General features: G+C 42.1%; 1 protein-coding gene across 1 annotated transcript in view; it reads right to left on the bottom strand.

Annotated features, from left to right (window-relative positions):
• Nucleotides 1-22,209, bottom strand: part of LOC139690461 (one cut domain family member 3-like) — a 172,377-nt gene that overhangs the window by 3,763 nt on the left and 146,405 nt on the right. Inside the window, exon 3 of the mRNA XM_071587915.1 lies at nt 2,343-2,519. Within this exon, the coding sequence (XP_071444016.1) occupies nt 2,343-2,519 (177 nt within the window). The remainder of the gene's footprint in view (nt 1-2,342; nt 2,520-22,209) is intronic.

Below are 22,209 nucleotides of genomic sequence, written 5' to 3'. Positions count from 1 at the left end.
ACTCTTGGGTGAAGAAAAGCGATTTTCGGGCGTAAATGAAGCAAGAGGAGAGCACTCTCATGATATATCACACATTTACAACACGCAAAAAACTCGGTGGTGGCCAGTGTGATGCGGGAATATTTTTGATTTTTCAAAACTTACGAATGTACTTACGATGTATGCAAAAGCACATAAGAATACATAAAATTGCAGTAAAAGAAAGGTAACCTACCTATATATCGGCTATTTATATCGTTAAACATCCTCTACGCACCATGAATTGATAATCTCATCTTTATTAAAATATAAACTAGCATGCGCTCACTTGGGTGATCTATCGAGGAAAAAAGTAATTTGTGTGAAAGTAATTTACCGTTACCGAATTTGTTGCTAAGAAATGAAATATTTTTATCAATGTAAAAAGCTCTACTAGTATTTTCGAAATAGAGCTTTGTATACATATTAGCCCTTTCAGGATAGTTTGTCTTTTTTCAAGCTTTCATAGTCACCTAAAACAGATAAATCAGCAAACGAAAAACTGATTTAAAGGTACTACTAAGTATGTATTGTGTATTTAATAAGGAATAGTTGATTAAGAGAAAGCACGGACGAGCGTGATTTTGGTGCATTAGCTAAAAAAGAGCACGCATCTAAGTTATGCAGAATAACAAGATATAAAAAGCAAGTTGTAATGATGCAAACGACGCATGCAGATGTTAGAACTAACTAAAATAGGTATTATTTTAGGAAGTTAAAAAGGAACCCTGCGGTAGAAAGAAGGAAAAAATAACTTCTTCAATCGTTTACGTACGTAGGACGCAAGTAATGGCTTAAGCAAATTGGAGAACCCTGCATGAATTTTTCCCGCGAGAAATTGCTGGTGGTGTCAGTATTTTCCACCAGGGACCCTCGCAAACAGGGTTTCCCGGCATCGGAGAATAAAGTTATTACATTTCGCCGAAAGATGGCCAGTCGAGACCCATTTCCTTGTTTCAGTCGGCGCCCGTTTGAATGAAGTCAAAAGAGAGCATAATTTACATGCGTTAATTATTTGTGAAGCACATATGGGAATTGAGTCACTCTGGATAAAAACGAGGGTAAAACGGGAACATTTGCACCATTTTAGTAAATATGCTTAATATGCTTAATTGATTTCATTGTTCATAATGTTTATCCATAAACGGGATTAATGCTTAAAGAATGAGCAATAAGTCGATCTTCAAAGTCTTACTTCACGTTATTGAGTAAACGTGGCAAAAAAGTATCACAACTGAAAGGAAATGTAAGCGAAATATTTTACAGAGATCAATCGATAAGTGCATTCATTTATTAATGTAAAAAAAGATTTACGGCTATAGGTTAATAAGTGTAAATACAAGATACGCCAGACAGGTTAAAATAAGAAAGTCGGGGGAAAATTTCACACAATATAAAAGATCTTCATTCATATCGATTACTTGGATAAAAACAAAGACAAGCAGAGGCCTTCACTTATACATACATATATATGTACGTATGTAATACATACATACATATACATACATACTTATACATACATATATATGTACGTATGAAATATTTATAAACTCATGGTAGGGAGATGGTAAGGTATCCTCCAGACTACGCAACTCACAATACACATGTGTTATGGAAGTTGCATATCTGTCAAAGACTGAAATGTTATGTGCCAGGTCCTAAAGAAAAGTCTCCTCCGACTTACCCTGTTAATCACCTTATGTTCCCAGTAAAAGTTGGTGAAATAAATTAAATATAGACTGCAATATTAAAAACCTATGGTTAAATGGAAATGAAAAACCAGCAAACAGTACATATACTTAAAATATAATAATAACGAATGACAGGCATCTGCAATAATTACATTACTTTCAAATTGGCGGATATAAAGTAATTGATATGAGGCGGAAAACTTCCACTATTCGGCAAGAGTCGCGATATGACAGCAACTCAAAACAAAATCATGGGCCAATAACCCGCCATGTAAAGACAATTAGCCGAATACTTACAGTGAAATGGATATCGGCGATAAAAACTTTCGGCAACGATTATTCGTATCACGAAGCCCATTCCATTCAATTACATCCCATTCACCGTGGGCGCAGCCCCCAATTTTCTTTAATTCCCAAAATAAAACCCGGTGGCTGAAGTGTAACCCTCGGCGATAAATTCGGCGACCATGTCCTTTTAAAGACCCGAAAGAGGGACCCCGTTACTCTCGGGGCCCTGAGAGTAACGGGAGGAGAGAGTTCTCGTCCGTCCTCTCTATTCAAAGATCGGGAGGAGGAGGGAGGGGGAGACAGTGTGTGCGGGAAAGAGAGAGGAAGGGATGCGGGAAAACTCACCAGCGTAGGGGTGATGAGGTCGTCCGTAGGATGGCGGGAGACGCGGCACAAACCTCCGGTTGGGAGCAGCACCTTCGTCGGACCCACCGAGTCCCAGCATCATGCGGCACGATGGTGCGTCGTGGGAGGTCAGTCTCCAAGCGACGCCGCTCACGGTGATTAGTACGATGCCAACGCCTGTAGGGTGGATGAGAGAGAGACAGGAATTAGCATTAAGATTGGCTGGAATTGAGACAAGACGCTTGGAAGAACGAAACGTGGGATGTTTATTGAACATGAATTCCGTCGAAGCCGTTGAATTCATTTATTCAACGGTTTACAATAATATGATACCACAAATTACTCCACAGGAAGTTAGTTTTAAATCTTGTTTTGCTCATGAAAAAAATTCTTTGCCACGTAATAACTTTTGAATTGTTGCCAATATAATTACTACCCTTCAAACATTAGATTTACCTCCCCAGGATGTTCATAAAAATTACAATTAAGGGCGTGATATTTGGTATGAAACCATAGGTCATAGATATTAAATAATTAAGAATTTTAAAAACTGATTAAAGTTATTCATTTTATTAAAAAGAAGGGTTTGATATAACAAAATTATCGAAAGTTTCTCATGATGCAATGATACCATACTCAATATTTTAGAGGAAAGACAGTGGTACATTGTATCATAGCATTAAAAATTTGTGGAACACCAATCGAGAGCAAAGAATTAACTCGGGCACGATGAAAACCACTGGACTCTGTGGAAAAATTAAAAATAAATATCTCTGTAACCCCGACCGGCACGTGGAAAAGAAAACGAAGCAGTTTCTTTTTCCACGAGGCGGAAGCGGAGGGTGAAATTGTGAAGGGCTCTAAAACCAAGGCAAGAAGCATTAAAGATTTATTCCGGAGCTACGGAGATTTAGCATGGCATCGATCCCCTTGCATAATTGACTGGCACGTTGCGGGCCCAAAAGAGATAGAAGAAAGGGAGCGCAGCGAAGGAAAGGGCGGAAGAGGGAGCGGGTCCTCGGGAAGTGGGAAGAAAGGCGATTCTGTAGAGACGTGGGACTAGCCTGGGAGAGTCTGCAGGGGGAAGTGAAAATCGTGTTGAAGGTGGAGAGAACTCTCGTCTTATTGACATAAAAGTCAAGTTATGACTTTCTAAATTAATAAACCGTCTACAATATACGCGCTACTATTAACAGGCTGCAATAACAAAGCGAGAGTTAACCACGTCTCACCTTATATACATATATATATATATATATGTATATATATATATATATATATATATATAGTACATTCACTGAAGCAGTCATTATTAGTTAAAAATCAAATCAATGAAAGCAATGACTATAACGGAACCAAGCGCGTTAGCAATTTTACAATTGGTTTCCACGACATTCTTGAATCAGACAGGAAATAAATTTACCCACTTCTGAAAAATAATGCTTTAATTAAAATATCAGTACTGACACCTCTGTTTGAGGTGAGCTTATTCTTCGGAAGACCCTAATCATTTATATTATAATACTACATGGCGAATATTTCAGAACAATTACAGAAAAGCAGTTGAAAGTATTTTTGAAATTAAATTTAGGGAAATAGAGTAAAAAAAATAAATCATTAACGAAGCTTTAAATAACTTTTTCAAATACCTGGGAACACACAGATTGAAGGCAAAGGAAAAGTTAACTGGGATAATTCAAAAGATAACAGATAATTTAAAAATGCTATCATAAAAAGTTCATCTGGCTACAAATTCTAATCTAAGGTAATGATAAAAGTAACATAGGAATTAATCAAAATCACACTATTCTAAAGTTAAAACTAAGCAACAGCTAAATAAGGAACATGTTTTCTACACACCCGGGGTTGCGTTCTCCTTTCAAATTTGGAGTTATATGTACGATTGAAAATTATGATAAGGTAACTATTAGCTACGTTTTGAGCATAGTTTAACGAGTATTCTTAGGTACAGGCTTATCATAAAGGTACAAGTGTGTCATCAAGTCATAAAGGCACTCTTAAGTCATTTATCAGTCCTCATTTGGTAAATACCTTTTTAGGCCATGGTAACTGGATATCATTGAAACTTTTGAATAAAACTATGGAATTATATTACAATTTAAATAATTTTCAAATTGAAACGACAACGGGACAACGGAAGTAATTTTTAATAATAAAAATCTAAACAAAATTCAGGTCGCGGTAATCCAGCGTTGGACTGCTGACCGGAGGGTCACGGATTCGATTCCCAGGCAAGTCCCTCGGCACCTGCAGCTCCCCCCAAGCTAAGTGATTTTTCGGATTCCAGATCTTCATGGGAAACCATAACCGGCACAGGGAAAGGAACTGGCTCCCCTACCCTGATGTGTGAATTTCACACGCCGTCGGCCTTAGTACTGGGTGAACTCTACCATCACCTACCAAACCGACCTTCGGGTTGATTACTTTGTTTATGATTTACATATACTATATTTATATATTTATAGGTAATATAGAACTCTATATTATATATCTCTGATGGAGTTACGCATCACTGCACTTAAATATCTGAAAGATCTTTTAAAAAATTTAAAATAATTTAAGTTTGGTCCACAATGCATAAGCTCTATCACCGTTACGATGAGAATACGTATAAAGATGAATCTGATTTTAAACGTTTCAGTGGCTTTGTATGCTTATTTATACCGAATAATTGCCCGACAATTAGATATATACAGTAAAGAGTAAAAGTAACTTTCGCGGGGAGATATGTGGTAGGGACCAATTCCAACGGAGCTCCTTACAATTTCGGCGGAAGGAAGAGATTGCTGCGGCGCGAGATGAGGAAGGAAAGAACGGGGACGAAGAAGGTGAGTGCGAGGGTGTGGAAGACGAGAAGGTAGGGGATGAAATACGAGGAGGTAGGGAGTAGAAGGCGGGGAGGAATATAAGATGGGAAAGGGGATCGAAGCGATTAATTGGCCATTTCGGGGAATGGAGAGGCGGGAGGGAAGAGGAAAGGAGGAGGAGACGGGGATGAGAGGGAGAATGGTGTCGGAAGGTTAGGTAGGGCAGAGTCTCTGAGTGGGGGCCGGGGATGTGGCGAGTGCGTGATGCCCTCAGTTGTGAGAGGCGGCACGGGGCGATGCGATGTTCACGAGGGAAGCGAGGGGTTGAGGGGACGGAGGGCGGCGGGGCCAAAGAGAGGGAAGCGAGGCAGCAGATGCTCTGAAACTTTGATGAAGTCTTAGCTTGGCTTGAATCACCGTCTTGCGACGGGCTTTGAGGCGAGAGGAGGAAGAGGAAGGCGGTCGTCAAGGCGGATAGGAGACACTCGCCGGGGATTGCGGGGGAGTTTAGGGTGAGGGGATATAGTGGGGGGGGCGCCGAGGTGAAAGTGGGGGCAGGACCGCCGAGGGGAGGAATTCCGGTGGCCCTCGTTGGATTCCACTTTCGCCCCTTTTTTGTACGTCCCTCCTCGCCCACTCTCCCTTGCTCTCTCCGCGATTACTCCCTACCTCGATATACCCAATCTTGTAACGTATACATGGTTATACCCTGGCTTAATTGGTCCACCAAAAAAACTACCCCCCATTTCTTCACTACTGTCTGACCTTCTTTATAATGAGGAGGCATTTATAACGTTTCGGGAAGGCCTGTTTCATGGAATAATTAGAGCCAAACACCGCTTATACTATGTGATTCATTAAGCATCATTTCAAGGACCGTTGAGCACCCTCCCGAGCCATCAGTGAAACGAGAAGGCGCATTCCCCACACCAGTTACGACTTAAAAGTTTGAATGTCGACTACGAAAACAAGCCCAGACTGACGTGAACGAAAAATATGGACTGTATATATTCTAATACGAAAATAGATTTTAAAACGTTAGCCAGGAGCTTATATTGAACAAAGATCCCACAGATACGAAGGCATTTATAAACCCTCTAGATCGAATGTTCTACTCCCTTAATGTTAACTTGAACAATATTGATTTTAAAATACTAATGATTTGCCAAAAGGCGCGAAGGTAAATGTATCTGAATGAGAAATCTATAATAATAATATAAAAATGGATAATACAACAAAATGATACCATTTATACGAGTATCTGGACTTTAAAAGTGAAATAGAAAAATTCTAAAAGCGAAGCCTCTCCTGAGCACGACAAAAAGTATTTGCGTTCGCGACAAAATAAAAAGGTTCCGACCGAAGCATATTGCATGTACGGTAAAGGAACACCTTGTGTCAAGGAAGAGAGACGCTACCTTAGGCCGTTATCCAGCGAGGGGGAGCGACCTCGATCGCTTTCGCTTGAAATCGGGGTAGGAACTCAGGGAGTAACACCGGCAATGCACGAAGGGAGACAGTATATACTTTGTTTTCTTACCCTCCCACTTCTCATTATTAAATCCTTTTCTCTCTCGAAAGGAGAGGGTGTGGGGTTGAGGGCGGGAGTATGGCACGAGCTCTTGGAAAGGGAGAGATGAGAGAGTTAGACAGGGTGGGGGGAGGTGGGGGATAGGGACGGAAAGGGAGAACAAGTTCTCTACTCGCGTGGCGAGTAACGTTCATGCGCTCCGGTACTCGGTTCAAGTCAAAAAAGGATTAAGGACGAAAGTAAAAAGCCCCAAAAGACTGTATAACCTTTGCTCCGGAGGCTTGGGGGGGGGGGGGGGCTGTGGACCAGGAAATAATCGCTCGGAGGACGATTGTCATTTTACAGCTTTTTTGACCCTGTTTTAAGTCCCGTTTGATGGCCTGAGATTCCAGCCGCTTGCCCACTCCCCCCTTCAAATAAACCCTCGGTGAATTAGCAAATTACCTTCCGTTATTATCATCGCGTACTTATTAAGACGATCGAAAATGAGTTCAATAGACTGAATTTCATGGTGAGACTGCATATAAGAAACTTAATTATCACCAAGCGTGGTACGAATAGTGGAGAAGATGAGTTGAAAAGTAAATGGAACTGGTCTGGGAATCAAGAATTATTCCCGACACCCGAAAAGTTGGCTATTAAAAAGCCTACATTAAAAATAGCAAAGAGATACATTGGAAAAATTACTAATATTATCTTACTCAATTAAATTATTCATGACTCTCAAGGAGGATGAATAAAATTATTTAGGTGTATTTACTTCCAAATTTTTAAAAATTTACTTGAAGCAACGATATCAGAAATATCACGGATCTTACCGTAACTTACAACCTCCTTCGTTATACAAACTTCAGGCTACACTTTTCAATTTTTAAAAACTTTAAACTTATGACAGAGATACGTCGAATACAATTCATGTTATTTTGTTTAAATACGTAAGAAATTGCGCAAAATATAAGAACACTGAATAATACGAGAATATCGGTGACCACCGATTTGAAGGGAAAATCATAAGGAAGCATCACTATTACTTCATAATTCCTGAAATTCGTGCAAGACGCTCGAAAATAAAATGGAAAGACGTGAAATGTGAAGGGGATGAATTTTACAGATTCAATCTTCTGCTTGAATTCGTTCAGATGGACCAGGACCGTCATTAGTTCTAACGTCCAGCCGGACCCGCCATGCCCCTGCCCCAACAAAGGATTTTCGATTATTCTCTCCTGGGTTCTCCCAGCTCCATTGGCGACCTCAGACAAAGTGACACCCCTCGCAACGCCCGTCGCCCTCCCATTCACCCTCCCCTTCGCCGCCGTCGCATCACCTGAAGCTAGGCGCGCGGAATTGCGCCGTCTCAGTCTCGTCCAAAATCGAGCGTCTGGCCCCGCCGATCCTTTTCGCTACGTGTTCCCTTTTACTTATTTCTCTCTCTCACGCCTCCACTGACCACTCCTCGCCTCAGACCGCTTCAGAAGGTCCGGAAGCATCCGGGAAAGGAATTCTTGCTCTCTTTGGATTTATTAGGGAACTTCGGCAGGTGAATAAGGAACGGTTAAAGAGATGGGCAGTCACATCGAGGAGTGGCGAAGGAAGAGTGAAGCGATGAGGGGATCGTGACTGGATGTGGGACCGGGGAGGGGGGTTGGAATGAGCCGGAAGCAACTGCTATAGAAGAAACACCGCGAGGAGGACTGTATTCGAAAATAATGGGTTACTACACGTCCTGAAAAACGGGATTTATGGTACTTTCGAGCATTTGAAATGTTCCAAGGGGCAATTTCTCACTGTTCGCTATATTTGACAGAAACCTTTAAGTAGTGACATGATGGTCCTTAGAAAAAAAGAAGGAACATACATAACGCTAATATTCCTGCTTTCGGTTAATTGGCTTTAACAGCTTTGGTATTATTATAAACGTTTAATTTCCATTTCATATTAATACAACGGAACTTTTCTGAGTATTGTTTTATAGGTTTATGCAACTTAAAAAGAATCATGCTAGTTGCACAAGGGATTTAAAATTGTGACTCTATCGGTTCAAGAAGGCCAAATGGTTGAAGACTTTTGGCCCCTGGGGTCTATGAGCAAATTTTACACCACTCGATTATCGAAGAAATTATGGATTTCCAGCGAGGGTTTTAAGGATGGAGTCAAAATAAGAAAAAACGGTTTTGCTTAGAGATAATTGTTTCATGGAGGACATAACATTAAGTATTAGCGTCGGAGAATATAAATATCGCGACCACTACGCTAATGTGGCACGGCTTATCTCTTGAAACATCTCCTACTACCCGGAAAGCCACAAACATCTGTCCATAACATTTTTCCTTCAACGAAAAAAATTATTTAAGATAAGACATACAATTGAATGCTATGAATGCATACATTTGATATAATTTTCATTGAATTTGTAAAAACGAAACCGGCGTACGAATTAATTTTTATGACCTAGCCAACGAATGGCGTTCGGTATAATAATTCCTGAAAAAACTGACTAATAACTTATTAGTAAAATATGCAGGAATTTTATTATATTCAGATACGATGAATTGGTAATGTAAATTGTAGTTGTGGTCATAAATTACAAGTTATTACCCAACGTCCTTTATCAATATACTTCTTCATTTCAATTGGGGTATTTTTCCATTATAATAAGTTCAGTAAAGTCATAAACATTCAATACATTTTGTAAGTTTAAACGAAATTTTTAAAACTTTGCTCGCAGAATAGATTTTAAGCTAAGTTTACCAAAATTTTCAGCGGGATTGGTACTTATCCTATACTCGGACAATAACTCCTCCCGCAATATAAATACTTGAACTCAATCACTAATAGCAACAGGTGGGTTGCCAGAGCTACGTTCTTTTATTGCCCTCTGAAAAACATAAATAGAGCGAAAATTGTTTTTCAGTTATCCGAGTGGCGAGAGGTAGAATTTATGGGTAAATGGATGGGGTGCACACCAGGACAGTTCCTTTCTCTTTTCTTCTACAGACCCTTGAACTACTTTTCATGGAAGTTATTAGATATACCTCGAGATCTCCTCCTCCCTTCATCCATTATGCAGTGCAGAATGATGCCGCAGAATAAAATTAAGGGATACATTATGACATTACCCTCACGTACTCAAATATTAAAGAGCATCTTATAAACTATTTTTTATATCGTTTAGGCTCACTAAACCTGGGAGTTTATTACGAAAACAATTTTTAAAAATTAGGACGCATGCATGAGAGTAGTTTTTGTCAAGTAAAATTTACAGAGAAAGTTATGCCAAAACGGATTGATTTTAAAGACTTCTTAAATAGATTTAAGTTACTTACATGCAAATTTCTGAATTTTTATAACACCGTAAGTTCCCTGTGTATTTAAAAATGCTTTAATTACGATCCTTGTTCAAGAACTGATTTGAATTCGTGATCTTCCTGTGATCCTTACAGCATGTTTTCCATCAGAATAATCGGACGTGAGAAATTTCACAGCGCAAAAACTATTTAACTGGCATTGAGAACTCGATCTAGACCAATGATTTATTCCCCATTATATTTCTAGTATTTTATTTGAAATAGACAACTCGAGTCGACTTAATTAAGCTTCATACGAAATATCTTTGATTCAAGGCTTTCGCGGCGATAGGTGTTTTTGTTACGCAAAGTCGTTCGACAATATGCATTACATAAAATCCTGAAAATATTATTTACGGATAAAAAATTCATAAGAAAAATTAATACATGCAAATGTTTCTGTCTGATACAAATTAATTTGAGGTTTTCAAATATCTACTTCGAATACTCCATAAATTAACATGAAAGATAATATTTAAAAAAATCGATTAAAAAATTAGTACTCCTTCAAAAGTTTGAATCTATCTATAAAAAAAATAAACACAAGACTTTGATATGCCATTTTTAATCACACTTCATACATGTCAATTTGAAAAATCTAATTGTAGCATCGAAAGCTTCTGAATACCATTTTAAAAATCTTACTCTACATGAAAACCATTCTAAGTAATTCCGTCGTTACACATATCTCCGAAATCCAACATAATTATAAAAAAAAATAATGGGTCACTTTTCGATGCGCAGATGACGTGCGCGGGAGGTCCAGTAGAAATTGGTCTTAAAGCTCAGGCACTACACTCCATTACCTCGCGCTATTTGTTCCTTCGAATTTCACCCCAAAGTTTTTCTTTCAGCAAAGAGACGCATGTCAATATATTTAATCTGGCTCAATACCCCAGCCATAACGACTCATTTTTCCTCGTGAGACGAGAAAGAGATGGAGAGAGCGTCTTGTTTAATCTGCTATCTCATTTTCCGCTTAGGAAGAAGATAGAGGGGCATGGAGTTCCATTCGGGAAAGTATGTGGTGATTAAAATTCAGAGTAGCCACCGATGAAGACGAATGGAGGGAGAAAGGGTAAAGTAAAAGCATGGAATTAGGAGAAGGGACGGGCGGAGAATGTGAGATGGCGAATCAAGAGGAACTGGCGGAGGGGGAGAAAAGACGGCGAGTGGAGCGAGAGGGAGGGAACAAAGGGACCGATTCGCAGGAGAAAGGGAAAACCTCACGGCGTGCTAATTGCATGCAATTAATTAAGAGGGGCTGGAGACCTTTTTTTAAAAGTATTCCTCCGACGGAGCTTTCATTTTTTTAACGTCGGTCAAATGGAGACAGAGATGGAAGGAGTATTATAAGGGGAAGTTATACAGAGTAATGAATAAAGGTTTCCGGGAGTAGCGGCGGAGGGGCTGTGGAGGTTTTTATAAGCGCACCGGAGGGAAGGGTTTGGAGTGGGACGCGAAGAGGTTGGCCGCTTCCCTGATAAGCTGGAAAAGAATGTAAATTTTACACGCATATATAACGAGTGTCATCTTTGCTCATCCCTCACCAAGATACTATCATACGATCAAACATGAGTTAAACCTCTTTGCGGATGAAAGAAAACGTTTTCTTTACTCATTGACTACCGAAAACGATGAAAAATCAGCCACTACATGGCAATATTTCGCATTACTAAGATGGCATTCTTTCGTCCCAATAGCCTTTTACTGTTCCAATACTCCTCTTTTACTATTAATATGCCTAAACGCTACTGATTCAGTTTAAATGAATATCTGTCAAAATACGCTATGAGAGACGTTTTATAGGAAAATTATTTTTGTTATCAGCACCTTTGATCCCTTCTACGAGACCCTGAGTTCTAGAGCATTATCCTTGCATGCAATATCCAAAACTTCAGGCTACCATGGAGTCAGTCCTTTCAAGAATTTAGCCGAAAATACGAGAAGAAAATAGTGGATATTAAAGAAAAGAAAGTTATGAAAGGCAGGAATCCGAGGCAAAACGAGGGAATGTTATCCAATGGCTCTCTCCTTTTCATTTAAGACAGTTTTTGGAGCACTTTATGCCTTAAAATTTTCAATGATAACGCTTTTCTAAGACTACAGATAAACTTCAATCCAAATTAAAATGAAGCTACGCTGAAGGATATATTACTGGTACCTACTAGAGTTTAGAATGGGATTAAGTTTTTTAAACCATTGAAATTAAAAATTTGTAGAGAAAAATATTGATAACTGTCCACCTGTGTTAAATTCCAAAGAAACTGCGGGAGATACCGCAGCAGTAACTTTTAACGGGTTCTGATATGCATTTCAATGCAACAATTTCAGAGTGTAAAATCATTCGCCTTGACCATGATTCGAACCCGAATCCCTCAATGTCCGGTCGAGTGCTTTAGCCAGTTAAGCTATCAAGGCGTCCTCTATTCCTACTCCCACTCAGCTTATGGGGACTCGTTTTTATTAGGCTGTACATGCAGACTTATGCAACCTTCAATTTGATGTTAATTTTTAAATCATATTTTTACCAAGTAGATGCTATCGTCAACCGGTAATTCATCCCCGTTGTTAAAATTTCGAAACGTCTCCTACAATGTCGCCAAATTTGTCTGCCAGTTCAATTTTAAAGCAATTTAAAAAAGATTCCATCCGATATTTGCGATTTTTTTAATTTTGCTCTTGTGCCGTTTGATGCTCCATGTCTAGAGTGCATTATTTTCTATAGAATACACGGCAGACCTTCTATAGACATTTGATAATAATAAGGACGAAATAAGGCTGCGCAAATATTTAACCATGAAAACATCGTTGAGCTTTAACAAATTCGCCATCCGTAGACGGTCCTTTCAACCCGATACTGTTATTGATTGCCCACCAGGAATTCACCGAGCTCACCAAATTAAGACAGGAGACAATCGGGAAGAGAGGGAGAAATTGATAGATGTATGGTCTTCATATGTCAGCATTTATGTGAGTAATACTCATGAAAGGGCTCCGGAGATTGGCCGGGAGAGGTTGTCTTCGCACTGTCAGAGTTCCCATACCCTCCTACCCTCTTTCCCTTTCCTCTTATCTCTCCTTATTTTCCCCCCTTTATCTTTTCGCGCCCCAAACAGTGTAGAAGGGCCCGAATCCGAAAGCAGGTAAACCGCTCGTTGGTCATACACCGATGAAACTACGGGATACAAAGGAGGTGGGGGAAGGATACGGAGTGGAGTCCCCTGTCGATGGGAACACGGAAAACGGGCATTAAGATGAGAGCCGCATAGACCGAATGCAGTGATCCTCTCAAAAAGATTTCCTTCCGCGGCCAAGAAGGTCAGATTAATGGAGAGATGTGATTTGAAATACAATCTCATCCCGATGTCATAAGAAAATTTTTTTCAAACACAAAGCGCGCAAAGGGATAGAGAATCATGAAAAAAATCAGACAACATAACTCAGGCTTTTGCAGGGATGGGCTCACGTGAACGTGAATGAACTCTCCTACTCATCATTCATATATTTTGAACGGAAATTACGATGCACCACTAATTTAAAGGATTTTTCAATTGGGAAGCTTTAGTGGTCAAACAAGGTCTGTTCTAAAAGTAGTATGACTTATTTTTTCCAGGATAGACGGACGGGCGGTGGTTTCTCTGGCTGGGGGGAGGGGAGTGCAAGGAAAGGTTAAATACCGGTGGCAGTTGGCTCCCAGCCTTTGCGGGGTGCGGGGTTCTCGTTTGCGAAACCTCTATAACGTGACCTCGTTACGCTTCTCCATGAACAGGATATTGAAACAGCGCTACGCCATCAAATTTTGCGTAAAACTTGGCTAAAACGGGAATGAGACTCATTACATGTTCAAGGCAGATTATGGTGATAGCGCTATGGGTGAATCGGGTGTTTCTGAGAGGAACGAGCTGTTTCGGGAGGGCAGAGAAGATGTTGGAGATGCGGAACGTTCAGTACGCCCTTCGACCTCAAAAAGTGACGAAAAACTTGCAGGCTTTGCTGAACAGGGATCGCAGATTAAATGTTCCCAGGGTTTCTGATGAACTTGGCATCCCTAAAAATGATGTGCATTGACTTGTGACCGAAAACATGGGCATGATACAGATGTGTGCGAAGTTGTAACCGCGAGTGCTCTCGGACGAACAAAAGGAAACTCGATTGCGGATCTGCAATGAGCTTCTCGATCCAACCTCAGCCACCCTAAGGCCTGACGTTGCCCAACCAGACTTCTTCCTCTTCCCCCGCCTCAAATCCGCAATAAACGGACGTCAACATGGCTCGGTGGGAACGTTACAAAATCCCGTGACGAGGGAGCTTAAGCAGCATTCCGTGTGCCGCCTTCCAGAGAGCGTACGAGGCGTGAAAAACCCGCTGGCAGCGGTGTGCGGACGCCCTAGGGTGCTACTTCGAAGAATTTTAAGTGAATTTATCATTTCTGGCAACACATTTTTTTAAATCGACTCAGCCGTACTACTTTTGGGACGGATGTTGAAGCTATCCTAAATCCTAGAAAAATTTGGCCTAGTTTTCACTCACTTCTGAACGACCAATTGAAAAAAAGGTGTTTTTGTAAAAAAACTACAATTCGAGATACATTAGGAATCCTATCATTGTCGAATGCTAAAGTTGAGTATACGAAATTTATCCAAGCAGGAGTGCATCTATGATTCTAAAACCATTAGACCAATTCCAACGAAATGGGATTCCAAGTTAAAAATGGTAAGTGCCCCTCAAGCAAAGTGCTAGGATAAGAGTTTTTGGATACGGAGAACATGTAAAGGAATTCAGATGGCGATCGATAAAGCTAATCGATGTCGTCATTTTTAACCGATACATTGGATAATTAACTCCCTAACGGGGACTCCGAATCCGGTTTCCCGATCAGACTAATCAAGGAAACGCTACTTAAATAATAAAAAAAAATACTTACGAATGGTTTAAAGAAATAATGTAGTGTTTTCGAAGAGCCAATTTCACCGCTTTCAGTACAGATATTGGAAATTGAAAAATGAAAAAAAATCATACCGAAGAAAAAATTTAAACGTTGGAATAATCCGAGGACAGAGAGGCCTTTTCTGTTAGAGACTCCCGACTCGGAGGAAAGGAAACAGAAATTAATATTCCGAGTCCAATTTGAAACGGACGGAATATCCTTTCAGTCCCGACCGCCAATGCTTCCTGCTGAATGGAAATTTGCAGACAATCTCGGGAGAGAAATTAATGGATTGGAAAATTGCGATAGGTATTTTTGGCTGAGGAGAGGGCGAGAGGGAAATTCTATTAAAAGAGTAGAGAAGATGGGTGGGGTGGGGGTTGAACGGGAAGGGAGGGGAGGGATACCTGTGCCAAGATTAAGGGCGCGGTTATTGCTTCTGACATTTACATTTTTCACAAATAACCAAAACTCTTTCTTTTATTCCCCATTTCAATATTCTTCGGAGAAGTCTAACCTCCGCATTTCTTCAAGAATCCCACCCGCCGGAGAAATGGAGGGAGGGAAGAGGCGAGACACATCCCCAGCGATATAACAGCCATTCCTCCATCCGAGATCTCACGCACAATCTCCCCCACCTACTTCCCATTCTCCTTCCTACCGTCTTTCCCTCCCACTCCACTCGTGTGGATGGCTTTACCCCCTTCCCTTACCCGTTCCTTACGTCGGCGGAGAAAAAGACTCCTCCACCCATACCCACCCCTGCATCCTCCTCTTCAACCCCTAGCGGCTCCCAAGTTCCTGCAATTCCGCCTCGCCCACCCTTCCTCCCCCTCCGCGTCCGAAATTCAATCCTCAACTCTTCCTCAAGGAACCTTATGGAAATCCTATTTCCGGTGAAAGCATTCTGGAAACTGGATGAGGAGCGAATCTCTGAATGAGGGCGCAGCAGAATGGGATATTGAAGCCCTTTTGCCCCCTTACCTCCCTCCCCCTCCTCCCATTCCCTTCTTTCCCCTCCCACCCTCCCGCACCTCCCCCGGCTCCACTTCTTCCATCATCGTCAGAGCCCCATCCTCTTCCGAGGGTGGGAGGGTGAAGACTTAGAGCCTCCCCGCCCTCATTACCTTGACGCCGCTTTCCCTTCCATTCTTCCACCCCCGCGCCTCACTTCCCTCTTTTCCGCCCCAATCCCACTCTTCTACCTTCCCTACCACCACGACATTCATCAACATGAGTACATTCACATACATTCAAATGCATTCCAAATCTACTTCGGCTGGTGGTAGTCTTGAATACCTTGCCATTTCCGAGTTTTATGGTTTCCCAATGTTCTTTTCTGGGCCCTGTTTTGTTTCCAGATTATTTTATACTCTCGCGCCACGATCTCTATCCTTCACGAGAAGCAAACGGGAAATAAGAATATTACTCCGCATATTTTAATCGTAACTATCGAAAGACCTTTTCGATGAAAGCAAATTCATTAAAGGACACAATTAAATTTTTCGCTGATACTTTTTAGAAAGATGAGTTTTTAGTTAAAAAACCAGAAGTTTTAGAATTTTTCAACGAAAAATTGAATTATAGTAGTCCCATAATATTTGCCTTGCCATCTCATTAATTTTCTATAATTTCCTTTTGAATTCCCTCATTTTTCAGTAGCTGCGTTTATCTATGCTTTAAATTTTCTTTCTCACTAAATCAATTGGTAACAAGAAAATGTTTTGTAGTTTCTGGCATTCTTTATATCAGTCATTGGCTAGGTCCGAACAAAATATAGCCAATTACTACGCACATAAATTTAAATATTGAGCAAAAAAATTCGAAACGAACCGACAGTTTTATTGCCTCTATAATAATTATTCCGCCGTTATTAGGAAATTTTCCGATAAAGGGCCATTTCAAAAATTTGAAATTCCTCTTGATGCGAATAAACTCAACGAACATTTTAAGGTGAATGCACTCTGAAGTTTTCATTAGAGTGAACTTGAAGAATCAGAAGTTTCGACTGCCTCCTAGGGTGCCGAAGCTCTTCCAAGAACTCCCTCCCCCCCGTCCTCCATCCATTCCATCCACCACATTCTCCTCCTCCCTCACGAACTTCCTCCTTTCCCAATAGCGAGCGAGTCTTAGATTCCATCGCCTTCATATTCCCACCCAAGTCTTACATCACAACCATGGCCACCGTCCAAGGGGATCGAACTTTTACACGGTCAACGACAAAAAAAGAAGAGACGGAGCCATTGGGAGCTCACGATCCGCCCGTTTCCCCCTTCGCCAAAACCGCGTCGAGGCCACTCCCCCGGTCCATTCCAAAACCCTTACACTTCATCCCTCCATCATCACTCCCCTTCTTCGCCTTTCTCCCGCAAAGGGCCGTCAAGAGCCCGCGGCTTGGGCGAGGAGGAGGGGCAAGCGAAAGAAAGAGGTAGGGGTAGAGGGGTAGGAGGTCTCTTCTCCCCTCGAGTGCCTCCCCAGCCATCCACCGCCCCCCTGTTCATGCTCCACTCCAACCTTTCTCCGCGCCGTCTCTCCCCACACTCCGGGCCTCTCCTCTAGACACCCGTAAAAGCGGCGTGTCGTGGGGCGGAAGGTAATGGGGTGGTGGCGACGAGTGGAAGGAAGGGGCCGGGGAGTGACGGTACGCATCCACATGGGTGTGGCTGCCGGACAGATTCGTGGGGGGGGAAATCCGGGTCTCGGGGTTGGAAGGAGATGGGGAGGGGACCGTTTTACAATCCCACCCCCGATTGTTCGGGGTTAAAAAGGGTCCCGCCTCCCGAATATCCTCAATTCGCCACCCAACACCATCCTCCTCGTGGAACCATCCCACCCCAACGCCCACCCTCTCCCACAAAGGCGGTCCTTTTACAGTGAAGGATCCCGCTCTCCCCGGAGCGATCGACTTCCCGAGGACAAAAAACGAAATGACCTCCCCACTTTCCGGCGAAAAGTGCGGGCGGGCGCAGAAAAGGGATGACTCACTGTTTCAAAGTTTTGGGGTAACGACTATCTCGTGCAAACTGCTCACTGTATCTATTCCGGCTAGACTGGTGGCTTTATTACTTTTGCTGCGGCTCACCCCTCACCAACTCCGGTCATATCGCTCAACACTCGGGTTTCACGACTACCGTCACACTGCACCGAGAGAACGTGTCACGCGCAAGTCTGAGATAAACTTGTGGCTGGAAAAATTTGCAATAGTTCTTTTGCTAGTATCATTACGGAAATCCAACCTCCGCAGTGAAATATATATAAAAAAAACTCAAAATGTCAAAACAAAATCTAGCATTGACGTACATGTCCCCGTCACGCGTAATGAAATGAAACTCTGAAAAGACAGTGGTAGCTTGATCAATTCGCCCCGGTGGGCCACTTATTAACATAAGTATGTACACGGTGTGAAATGAATAATGCAGTACGAGGAACTACTCACCAGATTACCAACACCAACTCACCCAAAATAAGCCACACAATGGGAGTTTTTGCTTAACACTTTATTATAATAAAAACGGTTTCGATTCCCCCCTCCATAAAAAAATAAATGTTTTCTAAGTTCGGCGAAGTCGCTCCTCCGAAAAACTTTCACATTTGTGCCCACTTGGGAGCTTAGCTTGTTGCGCGCAAACCGTTTTAAAAAAACGGCAAATGCGGCTCGAGGTGTGGATCCATGAGGGGTGAGGGGAGCAAATTTGAGCAATAAGCGCGCGAAGTATCCGAAACAGATATTCTTGCTGCCAACAACTTTTTCGCGCGATGGACCCAAAGGGAAAGAGGAGTGAGGAGGCTGGGCCAAATGGAAGGAGACTGGAGCGGACGGGACGACCGGGGAGGAGGAAAGGGAGAAGAGGGAAAGAAAAAATGGGCAGAAAATTGGATGACCCCCGAAAATGAAGGTAACGATAGAGGAGGAAAAGGAGGTCGGAATCAGGACGAAGAGAATCCCGGAGAAGCGAAAGGCGGAAAAGATACCATTTGTGTGCGCGTGGGTTCGAAAGGGGGTGAAAGAGCGGCATGGGAGATTCGTGGGAGAGAGGGAGGGAGAGAAAGTAAGGAGGGATGGAGGAGTGGTCGTTGTCGGCCCAGAGGTGGAGGCTTCAATATTGCTGGAAGTTCGGTAAGATGCTCGTGAAAACCAGGGTCAAGGGATTTCATTTACCGCGAAAAAAACTTTTTTCCTCTTTAGTTAACGCAAGGAGTTGGAACTACATATGTGTAGGAACGCATCTTCTTCTCTCTTTCTCTCACTACTTCCGCGAGTGGCCGATATCACCAACTTCATCGAGGGAATTGCCACCGCACCTCCCCCCCGAAACGAATAGAATTACTCCAGACTAACGCTGCTGGCCCTGAAATCAAATAATTCAATAAACGATGTTGGAAAGGATGTGGAAGCAGGATTCCTAACATGGCGTGGAAATAGAAATGAGGACGCTCCGGAGAAGAAAATGAAATTCGGTTATGTGGGAAAGTGATCAATTGGGGTTGGATAATTAAACTGCAATTAAGATTATACGATTAAAAAATTTCAGAGCGTAAAAATCATTCGTCTTGACCGGGATTCTAACCCGGATCCCTCGTTGTCCAGCCGAGTGCTTTAGCCAGTTAAACTAAGGAGGTGTCCTCTTACACTCCGAAAATTTGGTCCGAATACCGGTTAAGGCGAATGATTTTTAAACTCTGAAATTTTAGCGTCGTAGTGCACATATAGCGGAAGACTCCGTTAAAAGTTACTGTCGCGGTACCTCGCGCAGTTTCTTGAAGGATTACATATTTCAAAGAACAAGAACTATCGGATTCTCACGTGCATTTAGACTCGAGGCATAAAACTAATTAATTTATAACCAATATATTTTCACCACTCGAAATTCATCGTCGATTAACCTTGGCAACGGTTCTACGGAAGGTTTATTCAAATTTACTATAAATCCACAGTGATACAGGCAATTAACTAGAAACCCCAAAGGTTTTTAATACACCCATAGGATTTCACCGATTTATATAATACGTGACAAACTACTACTAATTCAAATGCAAGGGTACCATGAAAAACTTCCGAGAAATATTTCCTTTTCACGTTGAACTGGAATGAGCCCAAAGTATTGCAAGTGAAATGAACGAAAAATATGGGTCTTTTGAACAAATGAACAAGACCAATAATAGAGGATATTTCTGTAGAAGATCTCATTGGGTGGGCCTTTGCTGATTTAAATAAAAAGGAAAATGCTAACAAGAGCCAATGAGAAACTTACATAACACATATTTGGAGGAGTAGAATATAAAATAGCGGTTTTGAGGGCAGGCCCCGGCGAAAGGGGGTGATTCCGAACGATGGAGAACAGAATGTAAGGCGGCGTTCGATGAAATCGAAGAGGAGAAGATCGAGCGGATGGGAGGGAAAGGGAAATGAGGGAACGTGGGATGCAATTCAGCAGAAGAGAGATAAAGGAGGAAAAGGCGTGGTGGCATGATGGGAAGGTTAAAGGGGTTGGTTTGAACCCTGCGGAGGGGAGGGGCGGGGGGAAGAGAGATTTTGGAAATGAGGGAGGCGGTTGGGATAGATTTCACGGCCTAGATTTAATTTGCATTTACATCGTGAGGGAATGACTCATTAGGACGCTTTAAGTTCATTAATTGAGTTTTTATAGATGGGTACTATTGGTCCAGGAATCTTGGAATTAGGGATCGAGGTCGTTTTGACTCTGCAGTTTCTAATTTCCAATGGACTTGAAATCGTGCACAATTATTCACGAATGCCAGGGCTCATTCTACTGCTGTGCAGTTTGAGTATTGTTGTCTTGACGAATAAAATTACCCACGAGTGGTTGAGATGCAGTTGAGCGTGATTTACCCTGACTTTGAAAGCTTTACGCAAGCGTCGCCTGGCTGCAAAAAATTCATCTAAAACTAATTCCTCTCTGCGTAGAAAATGGATTTATATGATGGCAATGAATGGCTGGAATATAATTTTTTTGAACTGGGGGCGAAGGGTGTCTTAATACGCAAAGTTGCGTCATTTATGGATAGTTCGCATTGTCGGCTCAGCTGTTGATGCCCGCGTATCGTTAAATTCAAACAACTTTTCCCTCAGTGCACCAATCAAAAAGAGCACAGCGACAATTTTAGGCCTCCAAGGGTGCTTTTCTACGGAAGCCACAAACTTCAAAAATGTCTGAAACAAACACAGAGGCTAACAATACGGGATTGATAACGAACCGCCTCGGGTGAAACTTTATTATACGTAGGTCAATTTGTTATTTTTACCGGGACATACACATTCACATCATTCTTGATTATCAAACGGTGATCTCTATCTGGTTGCACGGATTGTCTGCATAACTACCCGACAGACGGGAGGAGGAGGACAGACGGACGATACATTCGATGCGGGAGAAGGTTGTGGAGATTCGGGAAAGGGAGTTGGTGTGAGGAGGGGAAGTGCCTAGCGTGGGAGGATGATAGCGGACTGCATATTTGGCCAGCGTACTTTCACCTCGAAAGTCGCCGTGAAACGGAGGACATCGGGGGGAGGGGGGCATACAAGGGGGAGTGTGGTGATCGTGAGTTGGCAATCTACTGGCACTTCTGTAGAATAAGCCAGTCGCAGGGTACGGGAGGAGGGGGGGAGGGAACGACCGGGAGGGTTTTTTGAGAACTGAAAGAGAGTGAAGGGAAGGAGAGGGGAGGGCAATGAGGAGGGATGGGGACGGAATGGGAGACAATCGTGGGAGGGGAGGGGTTGCCTGCGGGCGGGCCGAGGAAAAGAAAAGGCAATCCTCGTCACCTGACGAGAATGGTCCCATGGAAAGTGAGGCCAAATGGACTAGGGAGTCCGACGCGAGTCGTCCTCGGCGATATGTATCGTGAGTCGAAGGGGGGGGGGGGCTTCAAGGGATCAAGTGTAGGAGCCATGCACAGCCGATTATGGTAGTTTTTTTTGGTCAAGCCTGCGGTCATATTTCTATGGCTGAGACCAATAACAAGATATGAAATAAAGAAAAGAATGGTAGTATAAGATATTAATGGGTCTGGCGCGCCATTCTTCCCTTCAGACCGTGAGCTCGAATTCGTCAGTTAAAAATTAAAAATCATCACCCATGTAAGTTTTAGAGAAAGAGAGTCAGTACCTTTTTCGTCAATAGAATGACATGATATAACCAACTACGTTTGCTATTTGAAACTTGGAGAAGTAAAAAAACTTCTTGATGGCGTTAAAATTTATGTTTTCAGCCAA

Source organism: Hetaerina americana, unplaced genomic scaffold (genome assembly GCF_022747635.1).
Source record: "Hetaerina americana unplaced genomic scaffold, ioHetAmer1.1.p SCAF_3, whole genome shotgun sequence".
NCBI lineage: Eukaryota > Metazoa > Arthropoda > Insecta > Odonata > Calopterygidae > Hetaerina > Hetaerina americana.
The sequence above is the reverse complement of the archived record's forward strand: the minus strand, read 5'-3'. Positions and strand labels throughout refer to the sequence as shown.